The 19,958-nt window shown below is 41.9% G+C and overlaps 7 protein-coding genes across 11 annotated transcripts in view; 5 read left to right on the plus strand and 2 right to left on the minus strand.

Annotated features, from left to right (window-relative positions):
- Positions 1 to 237: 237 nt before the first annotated feature.
- On the plus strand, positions 238 to 3,472 carry LOC109543927 (protein Star). Of its 3 annotated transcripts, none has more exons than XM_019913864.2 (5): positions 238 to 440; positions 909 to 1,146; positions 1,199 to 1,398; positions 1,465 to 1,662; positions 2,257 to 3,472. In XM_019913864.2, exons 2-5 carry the CDS (start codon positions 927 to 929, stop codon positions 2,602 to 2,604), a joined length of 966 nt encoding a protein of 321 aa, XP_019769423.1. In that variant the 5' UTR covers positions 238 to 440; positions 909 to 926; the 3' UTR covers positions 2,605 to 3,472. The 3 variants fall into 3 exon arrangements, with proteins under 3 accessions (XP_019769423.1, XP_019769422.1, XP_019769421.1); XM_019913863.2 differs by lacking the exon at positions 238 to 440 and adding an exon at positions 456 to 646; XM_019913862.2 differs by lacking the exon at positions 238 to 440 and adding an exon at positions 462 to 694.
- Position 3,473: 1 nt separating this feature from the next.
- LOC109543925 lies at positions 3,474 to 4,908 on the plus strand. The gene is made up of 2 exons (XM_019913860.2): positions 3,474 to 4,072; positions 4,138 to 4,908. The coding sequence occupies exons 1-2, from the start codon at positions 3,677 to 3,679 to the stop codon at positions 4,843 to 4,845; spliced, it is 1,104 nt and encodes a 367-aa protein (XP_019769419.2). The 5' UTR covers positions 3,474 to 3,676; the 3' UTR covers positions 4,846 to 4,908.
- Positions 4,705 to 6,536, minus strand: LOC109543926 (L-galactose dehydrogenase). Its single transcript, XM_019913861.2, has 6 exons — positions 6,068 to 6,536; positions 5,900 to 6,017; positions 5,455 to 5,850; positions 5,269 to 5,400; positions 5,048 to 5,217; positions 4,705 to 4,994 (listed from the first exon to the last, which is right to left on the minus strand). The coding sequence occupies exons 1-6, from the start codon at positions 6,211 to 6,213 to the stop codon at positions 4,910 to 4,912; spliced, it is 1,047 nt and encodes a 348-aa protein (XP_019769420.1). The 5' UTR covers positions 6,214 to 6,536; the 3' UTR covers positions 4,705 to 4,909.
- A 1,064-nt stretch (positions 6,537 to 7,600) lies between these two features.
- Positions 7,601 to 8,717, plus strand: LOC109543929 (probable U3 small nucleolar RNA-associated protein 11). Its single transcript, XM_019913867.2, has 3 exons — positions 7,601 to 8,013; positions 8,066 to 8,343; positions 8,398 to 8,717. Exons 1-3 carry the CDS (start codon positions 7,785 to 7,787, stop codon positions 8,599 to 8,601), a joined length of 711 nt encoding a protein of 236 aa, XP_019769426.2. The 5' UTR covers positions 7,601 to 7,784; the 3' UTR covers positions 8,602 to 8,717.
- LOC109543911 (E3 ubiquitin-protein ligase SHPRH) lies at positions 8,599 to 15,316 on the minus strand. 2 transcript variants are annotated; one of them, XM_019913840.2, is made up of 23 exons: positions 14,813 to 15,316; positions 14,594 to 14,755; positions 14,333 to 14,542; positions 14,061 to 14,279; positions 13,925 to 14,007; positions 13,711 to 13,873; positions 13,426 to 13,621; positions 13,242 to 13,371; positions 13,008 to 13,197; positions 12,787 to 12,950; positions 12,562 to 12,732; positions 12,326 to 12,509; positions 12,148 to 12,273; positions 11,946 to 12,091; positions 11,707 to 11,891; positions 10,985 to 11,217; positions 10,836 to 10,928; positions 10,682 to 10,782; positions 10,439 to 10,627; positions 10,152 to 10,379; positions 9,770 to 10,096; positions 9,557 to 9,717; positions 8,599 to 9,118 (listed from the first exon to the last, which is right to left on the minus strand). In XM_019913840.2, exons 1-23 carry the CDS (start codon positions 15,156 to 15,158, stop codon positions 8,914 to 8,916), a joined length of 4,212 nt encoding a protein of 1,403 aa, XP_019769399.2. In that variant the 5' UTR covers positions 15,159 to 15,316; the 3' UTR covers positions 8,599 to 8,913. The 2 variants fall into 2 exon arrangements, with proteins under 2 accessions (XP_019769399.2, XP_019769398.2); XM_019913839.2 differs by having other exon boundaries at positions 13,925 to 14,010.
- Positions 15,317 to 15,529: 213 nt separating this feature from the next.
- Positions 15,530 to 18,644, plus strand: LOC109543920 (polyadenylate-binding protein 4-like). Of its 2 annotated transcripts, none has more exons than XM_019913854.2 (9): positions 15,530 to 15,811; positions 16,237 to 16,602; positions 16,658 to 16,933; positions 16,989 to 17,213; positions 17,272 to 17,475; positions 17,551 to 17,782; positions 17,884 to 17,985; positions 18,141 to 18,271; positions 18,325 to 18,644. In XM_019913854.2, exons 1-9 carry the CDS (start codon positions 15,695 to 15,697, stop codon positions 18,391 to 18,393), a joined length of 1,722 nt encoding a protein of 573 aa, XP_019769413.1. In that variant the 5' UTR covers positions 15,530 to 15,694; the 3' UTR covers positions 18,394 to 18,644. The 2 variants fall into 2 exon arrangements, with proteins under 2 accessions (XP_019769413.1, XP_019769412.1); XM_019913853.2 differs by having other exon boundaries at positions 15,531 to 15,811; positions 17,866 to 17,985.
- Positions 18,645 to 18,739: 95 nt separating this feature from the next.
- Positions 18,740 to 19,958, plus strand: part of LOC109543907 (glutathione hydrolase 7) — a gene marked incomplete in the record, with an annotated part of 3,235 nt that continues 2,016 nt past the window's right edge. The window contains 4 exon segments of the mRNA XM_048668199.1: positions 18,740 to 19,215; positions 19,363 to 19,538; positions 19,597 to 19,748; positions 19,804 to 19,958. Of these exon segments, the coding sequence (XP_048524156.1) occupies positions 19,191 to 19,215; positions 19,363 to 19,538; positions 19,597 to 19,748; positions 19,804 to 19,958 (508 nt within the window).

Consider the following 19,958-nt stretch of genomic DNA (forward strand, 5'->3'; position numbering starts at 1 on the left):
CCTCACACCTCACCTATTTCTTCGAATTAATTACGACTGTTTTCCGCTTTTTCTCACCAAAATCAAACTGACACTGACACGCCGCAACTTCGTCAAAATCATCTATCCATCGCTCTCACGCCAAGTCCACCATGCACCATTAAAGCAAGATGGACACAGACCTGGTCGGCAAATCGCCTCAAACCCACATCAGTTGCAGACTCCTTTTGATCAAATTGTATGTCAAAACTTTGTCAAAATCAGTCAACTTCCGCAGGAAGTCTAAGTGCAAATTTTTCCATGGGAGATGGTGATGGGCTAATCCAACTCTGTGCTGTCATTAGAACGACAAATTTGAAACAATACGAGCCCGAAAGGCCTTAAAGGCGAAAATCGCCTGCTGGGCCATATAAAAACCGGTCTTTCGGAGGATGACGGACGCCTACAAGCGCAGGGAGTCGGTAAGCACCTGGCAGGTAGAATTAAAAATTTAAAGAGGGTTATGGGCACATTACCATTACCTTTTGTTGTTTTGGTCACGTTCCTTTCGGATGGTTCATTTACATGAGAAAGCTTTATGGCACTGGGCTGAAAATCCGCTTTTTTCTTTTTATTTTTTAAACAAGTGCAATTGGAGACAGGTTAAGTGTGGTGTTTTCCAACAGTTGTAAGTTTTACAATTGGTTTTTCTATTTATTAGCTAATCTGCTGCCGGGTGAGTTTGGGCCTTAGATTCACACCAAAATGGCAGACCAAGCCAAATCAACCAGTCGTAAAATTATTTTTAAAAACTCTAATTCCTGGTTAATCAGTTGATTTTGCTTTGAAGCTATTCACTGGTTGAATCTGCTATCTATATCAATATCCCAATTAAATCATATCAGTATAAGCCCTGTTTATAGATGTATTCAAAGAAAAATTTATTTCAGAGTATTGCTTAGCTGAAAATGGTAGCTTTGCACAGTATGGGGTCGCCAGCCCCCCCATTGGCTCAGCACATCGGTCTGCCCACTAGCATACCCCATTTGCCCCCAACTCCAATAAAATCCATCAAAAAAGTGGAAGAGCACACCAGATTTTTGATCAGGAGACTTTTGCCAATTGGACTGTTTTTGGTGGCCTTTGCCACTGTAATGTCTATTCTGATTCTGCACATGGACAATACAGGTAGAGGCATACCACTGGCCTGCGGCTTTAAGCACCATTGACTCTTTTACAGCTATGAAACACCATCAGTTTACTCTCAATCTAAGCAAGGACTTGGAATTGAACAGTATCTCGCAGGACAACCCACAGTTGATCATGTACCTGAGAGAAGTGGCGCTGTTTCCAGCTATAGAGACCCACCACAAGCCGTTGGAGTCGCAGGAGGACCCGACCGATGAAACTGAATATGTGTTACGATTACTAAACCACAAGGTGACTTATCTAGTATCTGCATAGTTGTAGATGTTTGTTACAGGCAGTTTTATTGATTTGTTATAGCAAAACGGAGTGTTTGTGGAGGCCGGTGCTTACAGCGATGGCAGGTCATCGAAAACGGAAGTTCTGGAGCGGAGGTTTAACTGGAAGGGGCTGTTGATCCAGCCCGATCCGCGCCACTACTTTAATCTGCGAAGGCACAACAGGCTGAGAAGCCAGTGCGCTCATGCCTGTCTCAGCCCTATGCCTTATCCTCGAGAGGTACGATTGGTCTATTTAACTGCATTTGCATTGCATTTTGGCACTATTCTGGATTTTTATGTCGTCTCAAAGAATGTCTCTCATGTTTTGCCAGCACGAGTGGCTTGCATCTTACAGTTCGAGCACACCAACTTCTTGCAAAGCTTTTTCCTTCAAAGTGCCTTTTGAGCCAGCATAGTGAAACGTGGGCTGTACATTTTCCTAATTAAGCGCATGTTTTGCCTTCTTTCATCTTATCTTCCTGGGTGAGTCAAACGTGTCCTGCTTATTCTTAACTCCTTCAGTTCTTTCACATTTGCGGGTCAGACATTCTTCTTGTGCTTCCTCCATCTGTATTCGACATTTTCCTTGGTTTTTGTTTCGATATTTACACTTCTTGCTCTTTAAGCTGAGAATATTAGGTGCCATTAACCGTAGGATTTTCCATCTGGCATCTGAAACGCAAAACGGTTTTGACTTCGCTTTTCCCCCGGTTTTATTGCGTATTTTATATTCAAGTGGCTTGCTCGAATGCTCACCGCGGCAACGTCAGGATGAAATTATTTTCCACAACGGTTTGAAAGCCTGAAAAACTGAACTTTTTTTGCTTTTTAGATCACTCTTCACAGTGAAAGCGATGTGAAAATCAACGACATATACAGCAACTCGATGGACAATCCCGATTGGCTAGTAATACGGGTAAAATGCTTCCCGCTTTTCTCCTTTTTGCTCGCTTTCAATACCAGCACAGTGGACTATTTGAGTCTGGAAACGGGCGGCACTGAATTGCAGGTCTTAGAGACTCTGCCGTTTGATCGAGTGAAAATTGAGATAATCAGTGTCGACTTAAAGGACGACAAGGAAATTGGAACGATAAAAAAATTCCTGGCTACCAAGAAGTTCAAGTACATTCAGAAATTTAACTACAGCTACATTTTTATGATGAACCATGTCAGGATTTAAGCAAAGTAGTTGGACTAACGACTGAGAAATGGTCTCAATTTATCAGTCGCAAAGGTAGTAGTAGAAGGTTGATACTTGAGTGCTGTACAAGACGTTCCAAATGATTGGGAGGATTTGCGTAATTTACATGTTTTTTCGCCAAATATTTCCGCTTTGGAGCATCTTGTATGAAATTAACATTTCTTTTATTTAAAAGACTGAGTCGCGCAAAGACTAGCTATTGAAGGAATTTCATCGTCGCATTAATACGAAAAGTGGAAACTGAAACTTGTTGGCTATTTTTAAGCAAATAGATATTTTTTACTACTAAAATTTTCACAGCGGACCTTATTGTAAACGCACGGTTGTCTATCCGGATTTTTTTTAAGATTGTTTCACTGGACCAGTTGCTTAACTGACTTCGGAATCTTGCTTTAGGGTAAACGTGGATTAGCGTATATCAGATGCATGGCACAAATGAAAATGTAGAATTCATTCGCTCCGTTCGCCTCGTATACACCAACCCGCGCTAAAATTTATCAAACGCTTTGGAAATTCTTCTATTCTGCACAAAATTAGCGCTTGTTTAGAATAATTGTTAACCATCCTCGAATTAAGCTCTCTCTCAACTATTATGGAAAACTATAATTATTCGCGCCTGAACAATGAGTGCCTTCAAAATGTATTTTTACATTACATAGCAGTTATTCCAAATATTTTCATTAAGTCATTCCTGAAACTTATAGTGTTAAGTTGTAGTTAACCTTGTAGTATTAACGATTTTTTTACATCATTATTTTGTGTTCTTTTACATTATTTACAATTTTGTACTTATTTTTACGTGTAAAATGTACTACCTTAGGCTAGTTTAAGTAAACAATTCCAAATATTTTCCCGCGTATTTGCTAAACCGGTCATAATTTTATCCAGTATTTTTAAGTAGCAATTTGTTTTTAACAATTTAATTTAAAACCAGTAATTAAGCTTAACGTAACTTGCCGTGTTGTCACATCTCAACAAAAGAACGTGCTCCATATCACACTGACATAAACCATAACCTGCGTCGAAAATTGATCAAAACAAACAAGGTGCAATGTTGGTTCTTCGCCGGTTATATGCTTCCCAAGCTAAAAGCAAAAGATTCTTCCAACGTAAGAACATCCCAGACCCCGGAATTGCGAAGCAAAAGACACTGCTGGACGTTGATGCATATGATATCGATGATTTCGAAACCACTGATTACGAAGCCCTGGAAGCCGACTTTATGAACGTTCACAAGTCCCACAAGGAACATTTTAGTGAACTGGAGGCACGTAAGGAACGGGAAAAGCTTCTGATAGTGAAGCAGAAATACTTCAAGCAACACCTGCCTAATTTTTTAACTTGGCAAGACACTGAGCAGATTAGGTACCTTCACAACAACAACCCTGAGGAATGGACCATTGAGCGGCTCACAGAAGGATTTCCTGCCACCGCTGAAGTCATCCAGGTAATGCTTGTCCACTATTAATACTCACTGATACTTAACACAACCCTGTTGGTTGTTCCTTTCAGAAAGTAGCCAAAGGCAAATGGGCTAAAAAAACCGAGAACCGAATACGTAATCACGATAAAACGGTGCTTCAAAACTGGAACGATTTCAAGCAAGGCAAGCTGAAGGATTTGCCGGAAGAACTAAAGGAGCACCTGAAGAAATTCTCAAATAGGACGTTAAACTTTGAAACGCATGCAAAAGAATTGATCGCAAAGTCTCAAGTGAGAGTGCTACCGGGCAAAGGAGAGTTTTCTGAAATAATCAGCAGCTACCAGAGAATGCAAGAGTCCAAACTAGAGAAGCCAGAGGTGACGGAAATTGAAGATCGCAGAGATGTCCCGGAAGTGAAACCACGCAAGCAAATGTCTAAGTTAGTAACGTTCAAGGAATTGCAGGCAGAAATAAGGGCAAATGTCATGGAAGAGAGGGAGATTTCGCCTGAAGATAAATTGCTATCCACCGCATCTTTTCCTAGAAAAGACGATACTGAAACAGTGGATCTTGTGCGGGAAGATATTGCGGCTATAATAGGAAAGCGGCACGAGACAAAAGCCAGTAAGGGAGTGGGGTTTGTAAGGGAAACCTCCCCAGATTTATCACATTTAATTTACCCCGAACACATCACTATACCTAGGGGTATTTACAAAAGAGGGTTCACATATAAATTGAACGACTGCTACTATGATAGCAACGGGCAATTTCTCTACAGAGTCCCCGGTATGGGATGAAAGCGGAAAGGATTTATTTCCAATAGCTTATGTTAAGAGTGAATACAGATGGTTTACAGCGAATTTATTTGGTTGAAATGGTCATTAGTTCCCAATACTTGGCCACTTCGTGGTTTTCCCAGTGTCGGTCCTTTAAAGTTTTGAACACTCTGGAAATAATCCCCAGTTAAATCCGAGTTTCCCCGCAATAAATCCCTCTTACCCCAAAACCTGCTGGTATAATTCCCGCTCCTTGAAAGTCAATCCATTGTGCAACACTTCCAAGTTGTAGTCCACTATTTCAACAGAATCCATCCCCACCAGGGTGGTAGCTGGGCCTTCTTGCTGCAAACTGTGCCAAACCGCTAGTTTTCCTAATTCAACGTCGTTTTGCTGCAACAAAAATGCTGTAAACGCATTCAAATGCATCTGTAAAATACCTACAATACATAATTGTCTTGCGGTGGCGCAAACGTCCTTTATCTGCTTGGTGGCAACGTGCCAGGATCGTTCTCCTCGGTTAGTCAACAGCCCCAGCCCATTGACTGCTGCATTCACTACAGCTAAATGGTGTTTCTAAGGATTAAAAAAAATCAATTGCCAGTTGGACTGGAAGTGAACGCTTCTCACTTTGAAGACCGGCAGGAACTCTTTTAAAGTCTCATCAAACAAGGTGAGCCTGGCGTAGGAGAGGATCATGTCCAGCTTGACCGGACTTTTCTGCACACATTCGGCCAATGTCCTCACTGGATATCCAGTCACGCCCATAAACCTCGCCTTGCCGGACTTAACAATCTCTTGAACAGTTGGCAGGGTTTCATTTAATACCATGTCTAGGGAGGGTGCGAATTCAACGTCGTGAACCTGCAAAACATCCACATAGTCCAGCCTGAGCCTCTGGAGCGACGCTTCGATGCTTTGCTTGGTTTTCTCAGCGGAAAAATTAAACTGCTCTTTTAAGTCCTTTTCGTATCGGCCCACCTTCGTTGCGATGTAGTAGGCTTTGCGTGGAATACCTTCAAGGATCTAGAAAAACATCCCAAAATACCATGGAGTTTTTCAAACGCCTACTTACTTTGCCCAGAACTTCCTCAGATTCACCATGGCCGTAATAGGGCGCGGTGTCTATATAGTTCACTCCCATTTTGAGCGCTTTAAGCAGAGTTTCCCTGCAGTTTTCCACACTGACATCACTAAAAGCTTCACATAGATTATAAAATTCTTCAGGTAGAAGCTTTCTTACTTGTAGGCGTAACAAAACACGCCGGTTCCAAACGACAGCTTCGATACCTTCAAGCCGGTGCTACCGAAGTCGTTGTAAACCATCTTCCTAACTTGCGCTTCATCGTGAAACCCTGGCACGAAAGTTTCCGGCAGAATTCCGGACATTTTTGCTACGTATTTTTCGAAAGCAGAATTGCAACTGCACGGCTCAGGCCTACAGTATTTTATAACATGGCTGGAGATAAGCGAGGGGTCAACTAGTTGGTTTATTTTCGTCAATAACGTTATCGCAATTAGTTTGAATAGTTAACAGTAATGGAAGCTTATTAAAATGGCAGTAAATTGCGAGTATAACGGTTTTCATTTAATTGGGAAATTGACTAAAATTACTTGCACAGGGCGGAAAAGTTTAAAGTCGAAATTCGTCCGCCTTGTGCAACAAGTACGGGCAGATTGATCGGCAAAAATGCATTTTCTGAGGAAAACTGCTGATTAATTTCTCGATTTTATCACACAGGTTGAACGCAAAAAAACGTTAAAACGTGTTATTTTCCAATTCCCTGGTGTGTGATTAATTGCTTCCATTTGTTTGCGGCCCATCAAGTAAAATAACAAGGTCTGACCTTTCATGCACTGATGACGATTTTAATTCTAATTTAGAATTGTATCAATGGTGCGGTTAAATGACTTGGGAGCACAAAAACATATTGTTTTCACCATGTTTCTTATACATTGTGATAAGTGCTTGCTATCAGCAAGTTTAAGTTAGCGCGTTTGTCTCAAATGGACGGTTTTTCCGGACGCAAAATGTACCTCTATAGGCAGTATGCAATTTAGCCATATCGTTTTATTAACTTTGCATTCAAAACAATCAGTAAAGTTTTATTTGTGTTTTTTAAACAAAGTTTCTGCGCCTTCCTGGCGTGTTGCCAGCACGAGTGGTTCGCATCTTTAAAGGTGGTTTGCTCCACTAAGCGTTTGAGCAAACCACCTCTGAAGATGCCTGCCTACAAGCCCGAAAACCAGTTTAAGCAATTGCCACGAAAACGTTTTTTTGCTAAATTATTCGTTGATGCGTTCTCAGATAATTTGTGGCCGCGGATGTTAAAAGCGATTGGGCGAATCCACCAACGCGTCCAGTGCGCCGGAACAGCGCAATAACTTCCATTCCGTCAAGAAATTTCCGGAAAAGTCCAGCGAATCTGTACCAGAAAATGATTTCGGACAATTTTTGAAGCGAAAAACAACCCGTTAGCTTTGCTGGACGCCGCAGGAAGACTAAATGAATCCCAATTGGTCATTTATAGTCGTAAAACCAGTGAATTGGTTCTTCAAACTAGCGAAATATTTGCAAAACAAAAACGATTTTTTGTTTTGATGTTGGCAGTTTTCTCAAAAAAGGCTTGAATTCAAGAAGTTTTAGATTTGCGTGGGTTTTTTTCTCAGTTGGAAAATCCACTTGAACATGATGCTGCATTTTTCGAAGTTTCTCAAGAAGTCTTTATCACAGATCACAGAGGCTCACACTCTGTAATCTGTGGTCTTTATCTATGTTCAATGTCACCGTCACCATGACAAAATGGAGCGCTGAAGAAGAAGTTCATAGATGATGACAAGTTTGAGAAAAAGAAGAAGTTTGAGGTTGGAATTCTTTAAAATCACACATGCAAAGAGCAAACAATCTCTGCAAACAGAATTGTTTTTTTTTAAAGAATTTATAAGCATATTGAAGCAAAATGTCTGTTTGGAAAAAGGCGGCGAAATCGAACCAGAAGACCCATAGAGAAAGACATCAGCCTGAGGAAAGGCAGCATTTGGGGTTGCTGGAAAAGCACAAGGACTTCCAGCGAAGGGCCCGAGACTACAATGAGAAAAAGGCGACGTTGAAACTGTTGCGGAAGCGTGCTCTGAACAGGAACCCCGAAGAGTTCTATCACCACATGATCAATTCTAAAACCGAGAATGGTAAGTTGAGGTTTTGGAAGCAGTAGTTTAAACCAACACTCTCCCATTTAAGGCAGGCATTTTGAAAAGGATCTGGAGCCTGAAGACACTCCAGAGCAGATCCAGCTGATGAAAACGCAGGACTTAAAGTACATAGTCACCAAAAGGACGCAGGAACAGCGAAAAATTGAGAAACTGCAATCGCAGCTGCATCTCACTAGTGTGGAGCACAACATCGAGAATAAGCACATGTATTTTGAGAAAAGCGCTGAGCGTGTGGATCCAGAAAAGGAGCGGCATCAGCGGCTGGCTACAGTCGAGTTGCCTGATGTTAATCTGAAAGCTTTGGAGGTACCAAATTTCCTCGATAAGACTTGGGTTGCAGACTAAAATTTGATTTTCCAGAAAGCTACCAGGACTCGCCAGTCGATGTACAACGAATTGGCTAAAAGGATAAAACGGGAAAAGGAACTGGCCGTTACTCAGCAAAAACTTGAAATCACCAGAGCGGTAGAAGGCAAGAAAACGGTCTTACCTCCTAAAAGGCTCAAGAAAGGGACGACGGACAGTCCTCCAGTGTACGTTTGGAAATATGAACGAAAGAAGTAATACAAAACCTTTTATTTTTATATGAAAAACACTAGTACACTGTACATCATACTGACTTATATTTACGGTAATTGAGATCGCTTTGTTCTGTAACAGTTAAGAGGGATTCCAGAAAACCTAATAGCCTTTCAGTTACACGATCCCAAAAAGTGGATAAGTTTTGGAGTTCAAAGATGGAATGTATGGTAGGTTTATACATACCTATATCGGTTTCTCTTTATAGCGCATTATAATTAGTTGTTTCGGCCAATAATCGCAGCTAACTTGGAAATTGGCATGCCAATGCTGGCCTCAAAGATATCGAGGTGTTTACTATCTGCTCCTCTTAAGCTTCTCCATCCCGGTTGATTTGGACGACTTTATTGACTCATTTTCGTCAATGGCGCTCTCGAAGAGGCTTCGTAGCTGTCCAACCGTTACTCTCCCTTTTTCCCATCCCAGGGAGTTTGAGCAAGTTGCTTTGTATAAAGACTCTTCTATGGTGTCACGGATTACGAATCGGTGGACCACCGTTTTTCTGAAATCAACGAAAATTGTTTAACACTTAATTGCAAGTTGATAAAGATAAACGAGTATGTATCTTTATTATGTTTATACAAAAGGACCGATTTAGTCGTCATAATTCCGAAAACGTGTCTGATTTGGAGGAAAACGGGATTTTGTAGCCTTACTCCGAAAGTTATGGAGTTGGCGATGTTATCAACCTAAGATTTCTTTTCCCGATTTTTCAGTTAATGCTTATTAATTAAAACTGTTAGAAATTTTCAACTTGCTCTCTTTGAAAGATGCGCGTTGTCTCAAAGTGCCTAGAAAGTTTCAACCTTATGGCATCTTCGGGCGATTTGTTGTGAATTTATGAAAGTATTTAGATATTTGCAAAACCGTTATACTAATCACCATTGAAATGCTTCCCAAAATTCGATCTTACATCGGAAAAAATCTCAATTAAACCTACTTGGTTTGGCCTATTCTATGAACTCTCCCAATGGCTTGCAGCTCATTAGCGGTGTCCAGCAATGGTTCCATTAAAATTACGTGTGTGGCCTCAATTAAATTCAGTCCTTTGGAACCGAACTCGATGGGAATCAGAAGAGCCGTGATGTTGTTCAAAGGATCCTAAACAGTTTTTTTGAATATTTCTCCTGTATGTGTGTTAAACGTTGCAAACCTTGAAGTGTTGGATTCGTTTGGCAAATGTTGTGCTTGAATCAACCAGCTCCAGCGTAACGTGGTTTTGCTCCAAAGCTTTTCCCAATAATTTCAACACCACTGTCCAAGACGAAAATATCAGCACCTGGACTGTAGGGGTTGTTCTTCTCAAACTCAAGACGAGTTGAACGACGCTTTCGATTTTCTTGCAGTAATTTCCCAGAACCGATATTTTGGTTTCATCCTCGTCTTGGGCGGCACCATCAGAGCAGCTGTTGATGTAAGCTAAGTCCTGGATGCTCTGCTTGGAGCGACAGACACTGCATTGGAGGTCTTGCTTCCTGGTCTGTGAACGATGTATATTAAGTGCAATTCGCATCTGGTTCAGTTGGGTTGTTTACCTTATTTATCAAAGCTTCAGAGCATTCCAAACAGTAGGTGTGGGCGCACGATAAAATCGCCCAGGTCTTGACCAATGGGCTCTGGCAAATCGGACATGGATCTGGAGCGTAGCCCTCAAACTGCTGTTGCCTCAAAGTGTTTAAATAATTTCGCCTGCCTAACAAAGCCTCCAGTCGCGTGTTGTATTGCGATTCATCTGAACGCAGCGTTAATTCTTGATAACAAACCTAAATGAAACAAAGAGATTTAGTAAGGAATAGCCTGGTTCTTAGGCGGGAAAAGTTACCTCTTCCGGGCTGATTAGATTAATATGTTCATGGATATTGTTCTGTTCATAGCTCAGCATTTTCAGCTGTTTATCAACTACTGTTTTGTTCTGGCTCTTTTCCTTAAATTGGAGCCGCACTTTGCAAATTTCGACCTCATCCTGGGCGCACACCTGCCTAGCAAGCAGAGTCCACAGCTTGCTGATTTCCTATAGCAACACTCGATTTTTATTCAGATTATTACATTACTGGTCAATATCTACCTTGAACTCTTTTTTTAAGGCCTCTAGTAACAGCAAGTGCGTTTCCCCGTCCTTTATAATGTCGGCTTCGCAGTTTTTCGACTTCAACAAAGCCAATAAGCCTAAAATAAATTAGTCATAATTCGTAGTTTTCCAGCTGTTTAACGAAACTTGCATCTCAGCACGGATTCTTCCAGGGTCTTCTTCTCGCACATTTCAGCCCGACCTTCCGTATTGTAAAGGTTCTTCTCATAGGATATCAACTCGGCTGAAAAAAGCAAACTCCATTGACCAACTGTTCTTTAAATGTATAAAATTTACTACCATTGGCCACACAAATGGGACATTCAGCTTTCTGTTTAGTCGCTTTGGCTTGTACCGGCCTGAGATGGCATTCCACGGCCTTTTCCACAACATATTCAGAAGTGATCAGCTGCTTGGTCTCAGGATCGATCCGATATAGGCTGTTTATTGTAGAACAGAGCTCGTCTCGGGTTTGTTCCAAGCTGACGTGCCAATTGTATGTTTTCCGTAACAGTGAGCGAATTTGATAAAATCTAATTGAAGAAAAACTAACATATTATCAACGAATTATCTACAGGGTGGGCATGCGTATCTAACATGCCATCGACCGTGATTCGCCCTGCATATATTTGCAGGATGGAAAACAGCACGCGTTCGTTCAGTATTTGAGATCTTTGATTGTTCTAAATTCCAAATCGAAATCAATTCCTGGGCTTCAGTCATTTATTGTCTATTTATCAATTAAAATACGTTTCGGTGTATTTTTCCACCATCATCAGTTTTTATGTGTAGCGTTGTTGCTGCTTTAAGCCTTGGCATGCAGTTTTTGGCACGCAAAAATGCATGCCAAGGCTTAAAGCAGCAACAACGCTGCACATAAAAACTGATGATGGTGGAAAAATACACCGAAACGTATTTGGATTGATAAATAGAGACAATAAATGACTGAAGCCCAGGAATTGATTTTGATTTGGAATTGAAACACAGTCGGGAAAGTATGTAAAATTGTTATAAATGCTTACTCTAAATTGCTGGCAGTAACACCAGCCGCAGCCGATACTCTTGAAATTAAATCCTTTTCTAGTCCGTTCAGACTGACCCAATCGAAGCCATCCGAATACCATTCGCCGTGACTGAGGATAAATTCACTTTGATGTTTAGTCACAATGGCTGTAGCGGCATTGTACAGCTCGCTTCTGAATCCCGTCTGCAACAACAGCCCTCAAATTCCATTGCTGTAAAAGAAACATTATCTACTTGCCTCCTTCATGGTTTTTTCAATATACTGCTTCTCCAGTTCAGTGCAGTCTTTCCTTAAACTGCTGTCTCTAATCGTGCGCATCTTTGGCTGATGGGTCTCTAATACATCAGCCAAATTATGCATGGCGTGTATCAGAGGCAACTTGTCTGAAAGGCTCGAATTAGTACAGCCACGGATTGTGGGCGTTTTTCAAACATCTTACCAACATCAATTTTGCCACAGCCGTCTCGTTCAACAAGTGAGAACTTTGCGGCCAACTGAAGCACTTTGCGGTATTCGGCAATAGCTTGTTCAGGATCGTTCATTAGTAAATAGGTACCGGCCAAACCTGTTAATGGGAATTGAATAAAAAAACTCGAGTAATCGGGGGAACGACTAACCATTGTTAGAGCTGACCAGCAGCCTCAAAGCTTCCTCGCAGTCGCATTTGTTCTTCAGAATCAGCGCTTCTAGCAAGTCTTTCATCGAATATGCGTCTCTTTTTAACGAGAGGTAGCGGCCTTTGCCTCGCACAGTGCTGGCATCCGAACAAGCCTGCCTTAAAGACACTAAAGGCTGCATCAGCTAAAACCAAGCAAGTTTAGCCTTTAGCGTTGCAGAGAGCTGCTATTGTTACTTGTTTGAGATGTTTTCTGTTCATTTTCTGCAACGTAATATCTTCCTCAAACTTCGAAGCGATTTGCAAAAAGTTTCGCGAACATACTTCGTGCTCGCGATTGTAGAAGAACTTTTCCACTGCGGAGAATTCCAGCATGTGTAACTTTTCGCTTTGCTCCGGGATGTTGATCTAAAATTGAAGAATTTCATCTAGAATTGCACGAAAAACGTGTCGAAAATGTACCTGATTTAAAACCGCACTCTTGGAGGTCCTCCATAGAATTTTCGACAAAAAGTCATACATTGGCTGGGTATTGCCGGCGACGTACGGATAATACAAAACATTGTTCCATGTGTACAAGTCATTGTATGGTTCCATCTGTAAATAGTCGATTAGTGCGAAAATGTCTGAAACAGGCAAAGTTTAATAATTGCGCCCAACATGTAGCGTTTTGCATTCACTACCTGCTATCCCTTTGGACATGGGGGTTCCAGTCACGGCCCATTTGTGGCAGGCTGATATTTTCTTGGTAATTTTCGAAATCATTGGCAATTCCACGGTTTGCGCCTCATCCAGGCAAATCCGCCACCATAAAACCCGCACAATCGGCGATAATATCGGCCAATATTTGCGCTGCTGTCGACGGCTAATGGACTAAAATTTCGTTATTGATTGAAACAACCACACTCTCTTCTTACCGTGTTAGTTTCGGTGAGTTTAATGTCGCTTTTCAAAACACTATACGTAGTAATTACTATATCGTAATCTAGCAGTTCTGCTGGATAAACTGGGCTGTTAGTGCATCCTTCATAATGGAGAACTTTTAATCTGCGATAAATCAAAGCTGTCGTCTAATTGTTGCACTCCAATGGAGATAGTTACCCGTATTTCAAATGAGTCTCCATCTCCCTACACCATTGCCTGCTTAAAGTCGCCGGAACCACAATTAGAGTGGCTTTCGATTCAATCAGATCCGCGGCTTCCCAACATTGTGGACATTTGTACGGTCCTAATTCAGGCCTCCAGGCCAAGCAGGAAATGTGCTGTAATTTGTCGCAAGTTACACATTTCACTGTATCTGTAACCAATAACAAGAGTAAAACACTGTTTTGAAGAACTGAGGCCATGTTTTAAGGATAGCATAAATATTAAAAGCTAACAACTTACCATTAGTACTCGCAGATCCGCAAATGCATTGAACTGGATTAACCACATGGCGTGCTCTGGGTTTGGTGGTGCAGAATTGCGACAGTGTTTCAGTATAGATCGCCTCCAATGCCTTGAATGTGTTAGATTTGCCGGTATTAACTGTTTCTGCTTTCTTTATCTTCTACAATATGTTAGTTAGTACGTTAATATACATTTTTGCAATGATGATTACTTTTGTTTTCCTTTCCGGTGGATCTTTACTGCGCGATAATTGCCTCTTTGGTCCAGTGGCGACTGTTAGCTGTTTCATATTATCTGCTGAAAAAAATCTAAAGCATTAAAACTCAAAACAGCTAGGTGATAGTTACCAGAAACCGTACAAGTAGGGCTGGGGGTTTTTTGGTGAGATAAAATAAGCGCCAGGACCTCGATGGTTTTCCCCAGCCCCATTTCATCGGCTAGAATGCCTCCTTTCCAACCCCTGCTGACTACTGGGGGCTCATTCTCTAACAGCGCCGTAAACTTTTCGACGAAAACAACGCGTCCGGACCTTAAGGTGACTTTCTCATATGCTGGATTGATATCATCTAAATATGTGTATTGTTAATTAAAAAGGGGTTGGCAATTTTACGAAGCACACCCTTTAGAGTACCGCCTTCATTCTCCCTATGGATCATCCATTGAAGGGATTGCTCCTGGTAGGGCCTTAAGGAGGGCTTCAAAAGCGCCAAGTCCTTCCCAGTGAAAGTATGCTGCTTCCAGTCCTTGTTTTCCATTAGTTTAGCGTACACCTGGTTCAATTCGTTGGTTGTCAAAGCGTTTTGGCTTTGAGGTTTAGTTTTAGCTAAATCTGAAACAATTGGCTTTACTTCTTGATTCAATGCTTCCAATTAGAGATTACCAGCAAAGTCCATATTGTAGAGTATTTTAAATATATTTTTGATGGAATTGGCAGTTGTGCGGTGCGGCCGTGGCAGTGGTATCGCAATCAGGAAGATCTTGAAATATAGGGCTTCACCTTGAGTGTAGATTTCAAGCAAAAACTGTTTGTCCTGGACCAGATCTGGAATAAATTTTAGCTGTGCTAACAATGACTGTTTGGGAAAAGTATCGCAACTACCTCGCAGCAGGAATATATCGAATTCTGGGTATACAACTATATGTTCATCGCCTAGGATGAGAATCACAGACTGCTGTTCTTCATTCTGGACGTTAAATTCTATTCTTCCAACTTCTATTTTTCCTGGAAGGACGTTGCTGGTGCGCCCGATCTTAATATCCCCAAGATAGAAATTTCGATGTGCTTCTTGCGCAAAATTAAGCGAATATGTTCGGCCGGGCTCTTTGGGGGTTTTCTTCGTTTTCCGCATTTTGCGGATGAACGGTCTTAGCTCCCCAATAGTGCTCAAACTGCACTGTCCAAGGGAAAAATCTTTCTTGTTAGGAACACTCTTTATTCTCCCCATAATTTAGTTTTTATTTACTATTGTTTAACTACAGAGATTATGAACAAGTGTTTGTTTATGATGCTTTCTGGTTAGCGTTGTTGATCTTCTTCTGTCCGAAATTCACCCCGCTCATGAGTGAAGTAAAAAAGGAGGCAGATAGCCCCAGCAAAAAAGACAGATGTACATTTGACATGGCGGTTGTAACTGTTTAAACTAGCATTTCTCGAGTGTAAAAACTACTTTATTCTCGTTTTTCTTCGTGAAAGAGAAATTCCGGTGGCAAAATTCCTACTGGGCACGAGTATGAAATACGAGCTTTGGTCGACATTTATCAAAAATTTTACGTTTTCTGAATAACTTCAAGTTTAGTGAAATTCCCGTGTTAATCGAGTGCTCTGTGAGTTTTTGTCGTCGCTAAGGCAATCAAAAAACAACGATAAACAACAATGTTTGTTGGCAAATAAATTAAAAAATCGGCGAAAAATACAAAAAAAATTGTGTGTACGCGTAGTGTTGTAAGTAAAAGCGTTTGTAAAAGTAAGCGAAAAAGCGACATGAGCAACATTCCGCAGCCAATAGTAATTTTTCCTTCGGGGTCCCTGTATGTGGGCGATTTACACCCTGATGTCACTGAAGCGATGCTTTATGAGAAATTTTCCAGTGTAGGATCAGTAAGTTAACAAAAATAAATTACAACTTTACCTAAACTTAACAGCGTCTTGAGCACTGGCGCCCTTCAATGTGCAGGAGAACTTCGAACAGTACTGAAGCTCTTGTCCAGCGTTTCTTTTGCATTTAACGGCAATGACATGCTTAGCGCATTTGTTAGCCAAAGTCTCAAGTCGTCTGGTGACTTTTCCACGCTCCTTTTGAAAGTTTTACGACTCTCAGATCGTAAGGAACGCCACGATTGCAGCCCACGAGTTCTCGGTCAAAAGTGCTCCAAACTTTCATAGTTTTGCTTTAAGACTTTGAGGAAAAGGCATTTACTACGTTTGATTCATGAGACCGATTGCCTGGGTTTCCAATATTAATAAAACCGATTTAGAAGCTGACCGCAAAGCCCAGTTAAAACCATTAATTTGTCTTTTACTAGTTGGCCTCGCTTAGAGTATGTCGCGACTCCCGAACCAAGCAATCCCTTGGCTATGGTTACGTGAACTTCAGCACTACTCTGGAAGCCGAAACCGTATTAGATACGATGAATTTTGATCTATTGAAAGGCAAACCTATCAGGATTATGTGGAGCCAACGGGACCCCACATTGCGAAAGTCTGGCATTGGGAACTTGTTCATCAAAAATCTGGACAAGAACATCGATAACAAAGCCATGTACGATACGTTTTCCGCATTCGGACACATCCTCAGCTGCAAAGTGGCTCTGGATGATGATGGATGTTCAAAGGGGTATGGATTCGTGCACTTTGAAACCGAGGATGTTGCAAACAAAGCAATTGAAAAGGTTTGCGTGGTAGCAGTCAGGAACCAACACATCAATTGAATACGCGAAACTTTAGGTCAACGGCATGTTGCTCAACGGGAAAAAGGTGTATGTGGGCAAGTTTATACCGAGAGCGGAGCGTGAAAAGGAGTTGGGAGAAAAATCAAGACAATTCACCAACGTCTATGTGAAGAACTTCGGCCAAATTATGCCGGACGAAAAGTTCCACGAGCTGTTTTCCCAATTTGGCAACGTGACCAGCAGCTTGGTCGCTCGTCATCCGGATGGAACCAGCAAAGGCTTTGGATTTGTGGCTTACGATGATCCAAAAGCCGCCGATTTGGCAGTTTCAGTCCGTGTCCCAAAATTCGCTTAAATCCTATTTATTCTACTTTACTCACTTTTAGGAAATGAATGGACGGGATTATGATGGTCGCACTTTGTATGTTGGCCGCGCGCAGAAAAAGGCTGAAAGGTTGAACGAATTGCGAAAACGATACGAACTGGAGAGAATTGAGAGATTCACAAAGTTCCAAGGTGTCAACCTTTACGTGAAGAATCTGGATGATATTTTTACCGATGAGAAGCTCAAGGCGGAATTTGAGTGCTTTGGCGAGATTACGTCTGCTAAGGTCAGTAGCAGAGGACAACTATTGGACAATTTGCATGGACAAAATATACTGCTTTCAGGTGATGAAAGAGAATGGTAGATCTCGTGGATTTGGCTTCGTGTGTTACACAGCGCCCGAAGAAGCTAGCAAGGCCATCCAGGAAATGAATGGGAAAATTGTGGGCTCCAAGCCCCTCTATGTCGCAATGGCGCAAAGAAGGGAAGCTAGACGAGCATTCCTGACAACTCAGTATGTTGCAAGGGCTCATGCAGCCAGACAACAGGTATTGCCTACATCCTCTAGCTTGGACCCCCTCCTAGAAGAACAATTAATTAAGGTTGCACAATCTGCCTTCCAGGGAGGCCTCCAATTTACGGGCGGGCCTTCCTATCTGCTCTCCGCCGTGGCTCAAGGGCCCCGCCTATTTGGACCTGCTCCCACTATGCGCCCAGCTCCTAGATGGTCAACATTGCAAGCTCTCCCTCGCCCCCCCAATGGACCTCACTTTGGAATGCCCCTATTACCAACGTCGCCTTACAGAACATCCGCCAGACCGGCCCCTATGCGGACTCACGCGCGTCCGATAACTGGTACTAAGCATGATATACATCAGGGTGGATGATTGCTTGGCGGCATTCGTTGAAAGGTGAACGTATTGTTTTCTACATTTCAGGCTCTTCCGGTCCAACAGCACGTCCAAATTCCAAATACACAACCAGGCATGGCCCAGAGGTCTCAATAACTGACCCTAGATTAAACCATGCGGCCCCACAAGAACAAAAGCAGATTATAGGTAAATAAGTGGGTTAAAAAGCCTGGCTTTAAAACTGGTGAGTTTTTCGGGTTTTTATGAGTCCGAAAAACTCGCCCGTTTCAAGCAGCTGCCGGAAGCCCTAATAATATTATTGAAAAATAATCCGTAGGTAAACTGAACTTATTGAATTGCAGGCGAACAATTATTTAGCATCGTGGAAAAGCTTAAACCAGAGCTGGCAGGGAAAATCACAGGAATGCTACTGGAAATCGACAACTCGGAGCTGCTCAATATGATCAAAAACCATGAATCTCTTAGGGCGAAAGTCAGCAATGGCAATACGTCCATTAAATGACCTAATTTCATCAACATTTCCAGGTTGAAGAAGCGATAGCGGTTTTGGAGGCGCACAAAGCAAGCAACAAGGGGGTTGCGGTTCAAGACTAAAACAGACCAGATATGTTGTACTTCAGTTTTTGTTGCTGCGGGTGTTTTTATGTCGGTAGTTTTAAGGTGTTGTAGAAGTGGATAAGTTAAGGCCACTGTTAACGCGTTTGATGAAGGCATGAGTTGTTTCTATGCCTTCTGAGTTGTACTGTTGATGCTTAGAATGAAGCAAGTTTCAAAGTCCTTGGTTTCTCAATGTTGCCTGTTTACACCGATTTAGTGATTAAAACGGCATTCGTTCAAGTGTTGAATTTTGACTATTAATAATGTTTTTATTGTTTATCTATGCGAATACGAACGAGACGATATTTGGCACATCGATGTGAAAGAAATACTTATATTTTAATATGCATGTATTGATGTATTTTTTACGAAATGTACAAGTAAATAAAGTATGGATATTAGAAAAAATCAGTATCCCCAGGTCGATAGCTAACTTCACTTTTGCCAAGCACTTTCACATTTTAGCGTTATTAAAAGACCGAGAACCGAAAATTGGCCGAACCACGACGCACTATCGCTTTGGGTGCGGTTGAGGTAAGACAATGGCCAGCAAGGAGGTGCATGAATCATGAAGTTCTATTTAAAAATCCGAACCCGTTCCTGTTGATTGGCTATTGATGAAGTATTTTCAGTCAGCCAGCAAGACTACCGGTGAAAGTTACTGTAAACCTTACGGTTCCGCGCACTGGGCCACTCGACCTCGTCAGGAAGACAAGAGCATGTAGGTGTTTGCGTGCAAGACGTTTTGGTGAGAAAAGCTGCCGAATTGTGACAATAGCAACAACGAAAATAAGATGACGAACTCGGAAAATCGCACAGGTATTAAAGATGTTGCACTCAGTCAGTTCAAGTGATTTGTTAGGGTTTCGTTAACAAAGTGCTGATGATTAATGTACCATTTCTGTTCATCATTTTGACTTGATTTTTTGCTTCCAGTTTCCATTTCCAAGTCGTTTTCTGTTTTAGTGGAAGAAACAACCCGAGAAGACATACCATTGAAAACGGGTACCAAACAATCCAAATGGTATAATTGCAATGAAGACTGCATGGGCGGTTCCAAGTTCATCAATGTGGCCTTCGGCGTTTTGACGATTATCGTTACGATTGCACTGATAGTCCAAATCTACTACGGTGATTACCAGGTAGGGGGTTTCACCCTCGTTGTGCCCGTTTAGTGGGTTTATCCTGCGGGTTTTTCAGGTGGTTCCCCATGGGAGCGTAGCCACTGATAGCTTGGAATGTTCGCGCGTTGGTACCCAAATACTGAAACAGGGCGGCAAAGCTGTAGATGCAGCAATTGCGAGCGCTTTTTGCTTGGCGGTTGTCGCTCCACATCTCACAGGCTTAGACGCGTAAGTAATAGCGCAGATGTTCCACGAAGAGGGTTAATCGACAGAAATTTTCCAGAGAAGGTCAGGTTCTGATCTACAGTCATCGCACCCGAATATCGCCTGATCTGGTGGACTTTAGTGGCTCCAATGTGATTTCCGACCGGATGCCTCGATTGGTTCTCGGCCTAGCTTATATCCATCAGCAGTACGCCACTATGCCTTGGAAAAGCT

This window comes from Dendroctonus ponderosae, unplaced genomic scaffold, assembly GCF_020466585.1.
Source record: "Dendroctonus ponderosae isolate FM_Combo_2020 unplaced genomic scaffold, Dpon_F_20191213v2 Dpon_F_20191213_7, whole genome shotgun sequence".
Lineage (NCBI taxonomy): Eukaryota > Metazoa > Arthropoda > Insecta > Coleoptera > Curculionidae > Dendroctonus > Dendroctonus ponderosae.

What these genes read in the sequence shown, in the direction of transcription:
- LOC109543927 (XM_019913864.2), top strand. Translation starts at nt 927, where the DNA reads ATGGTAGCTTTGCACAGTATGGGGTCGCCAGCCCCCCCATTGGCTCAG. An exon ending in TCTGCACATGGACAATACAG is followed by an intron (nt 1,147 to 1,198) that starts GTAGAGGCATAC and finishes ACTCTTTTACAG; the next exon opens with CTATGAAACACCATCAGTTT. An exon ending in CTATGCCTTATCCTCGAGAG is followed by an intron (nt 1,663 to 2,256) that starts GTACGATTGGTC and finishes TTTGCTTTTTAG; the next exon opens with ATCACTCTTCACAGTGAAAG.
- LOC109543925 (XM_019913860.2), top strand. Translation starts at nt 3,677, where the DNA reads ATGTTGGTTCTTCGCCGGTTATATGCTTCCCAAGCTAAAAGCAAAAGA. An exon ending in CCACCGCTGAAGTCATCCAG is followed by an intron (nt 4,073 to 4,137) that starts GTAATGCTTGTC and finishes TGTTCCTTTCAG; the next exon opens with AAAGTAGCCAAAGGCAAATG.
- LOC109543926 (XM_019913861.2), bottom strand. Translation starts at nt 6,213, where the DNA reads ATGTCCGGAATTCTGCCGGAAACTTTCGTGCCAGGGTTTCACGATGAA. An exon ending in GTGTTTTGTTACGCCTACAA is followed by an intron (nt 6,018 to 6,067) that starts GTAAGAAAGCTT and finishes TGAAGCTTTTAG; the next exon opens with TGATGTCAGTGTGGAAAACT. An exon ending in CTGAGGAAGTTCTGGGCAAA is followed by an intron (nt 5,851 to 5,899) that starts GTAAGTAGGCGT and finishes ATGTTTTTCTAG; the next exon opens with ATCCTTGAAGGTATTCCACG.
- LOC109543929 (XM_019913867.2), top strand. Translation starts at nt 7,785, where the DNA reads ATGTCTGTTTGGAAAAAGGCGGCGAAATCGAACCAGAAGACCCATAGA. An exon ending in CAATTCTAAAACCGAGAATG is followed by an intron (nt 8,014 to 8,065) that starts GTAAGTTGAGGT and finishes CTCCCATTTAAG; the next exon opens with GCAGGCATTTTGAAAAGGAT. An exon ending in TTAATCTGAAAGCTTTGGAG is followed by an intron (nt 8,344 to 8,397) that starts GTACCAAATTTC and finishes TTGATTTTCCAG; the next exon opens with AAAGCTACCAGGACTCGCCA.
- LOC109543911 (XM_019913839.2), bottom strand. Translation starts at nt 15,158, where the DNA reads ATGGGGAGAATAAAGAGTGTTCCTAACAAGAAAGATTTTTCCCTTGGA. An exon ending in GGAAGAATCCGTGCTGAGAT is followed by an intron (nt 10,783 to 10,835) that starts GCAAGTTTCGTT and finishes AATTTATTTTAG; the next exon opens with GCTTATTGGCTTTGTTGAAG. An exon ending in CTGAAGCTTTGATAAATAAG is followed by an intron (nt 10,097 to 10,151) that starts GTAAACAACCCA and finishes CATCGTTCACAG; the next exon opens with ACCAGGAAGCAAGACCTCCA.
- LOC109543920 (XM_019913853.2), top strand. Translation starts at nt 15,695, where the DNA reads ATGAGCAACATTCCGCAGCCAATAGTAATTTTTCCTTCGGGGTCCCTG. An exon ending in CAAACAAAGCAATTGAAAAG is followed by an intron (nt 16,603 to 16,657) that starts GTTTGCGTGGTA and finishes GCGAAACTTTAG; the next exon opens with GTCAACGGCATGTTGCTCAA. An exon ending in CCGCCGATTTGGCAGTTTCA is followed by an intron (nt 16,934 to 16,988) that starts GTCCGTGTCCCA and finishes ACTCACTTTTAG; the next exon opens with GAAATGAATGGACGGGATTA.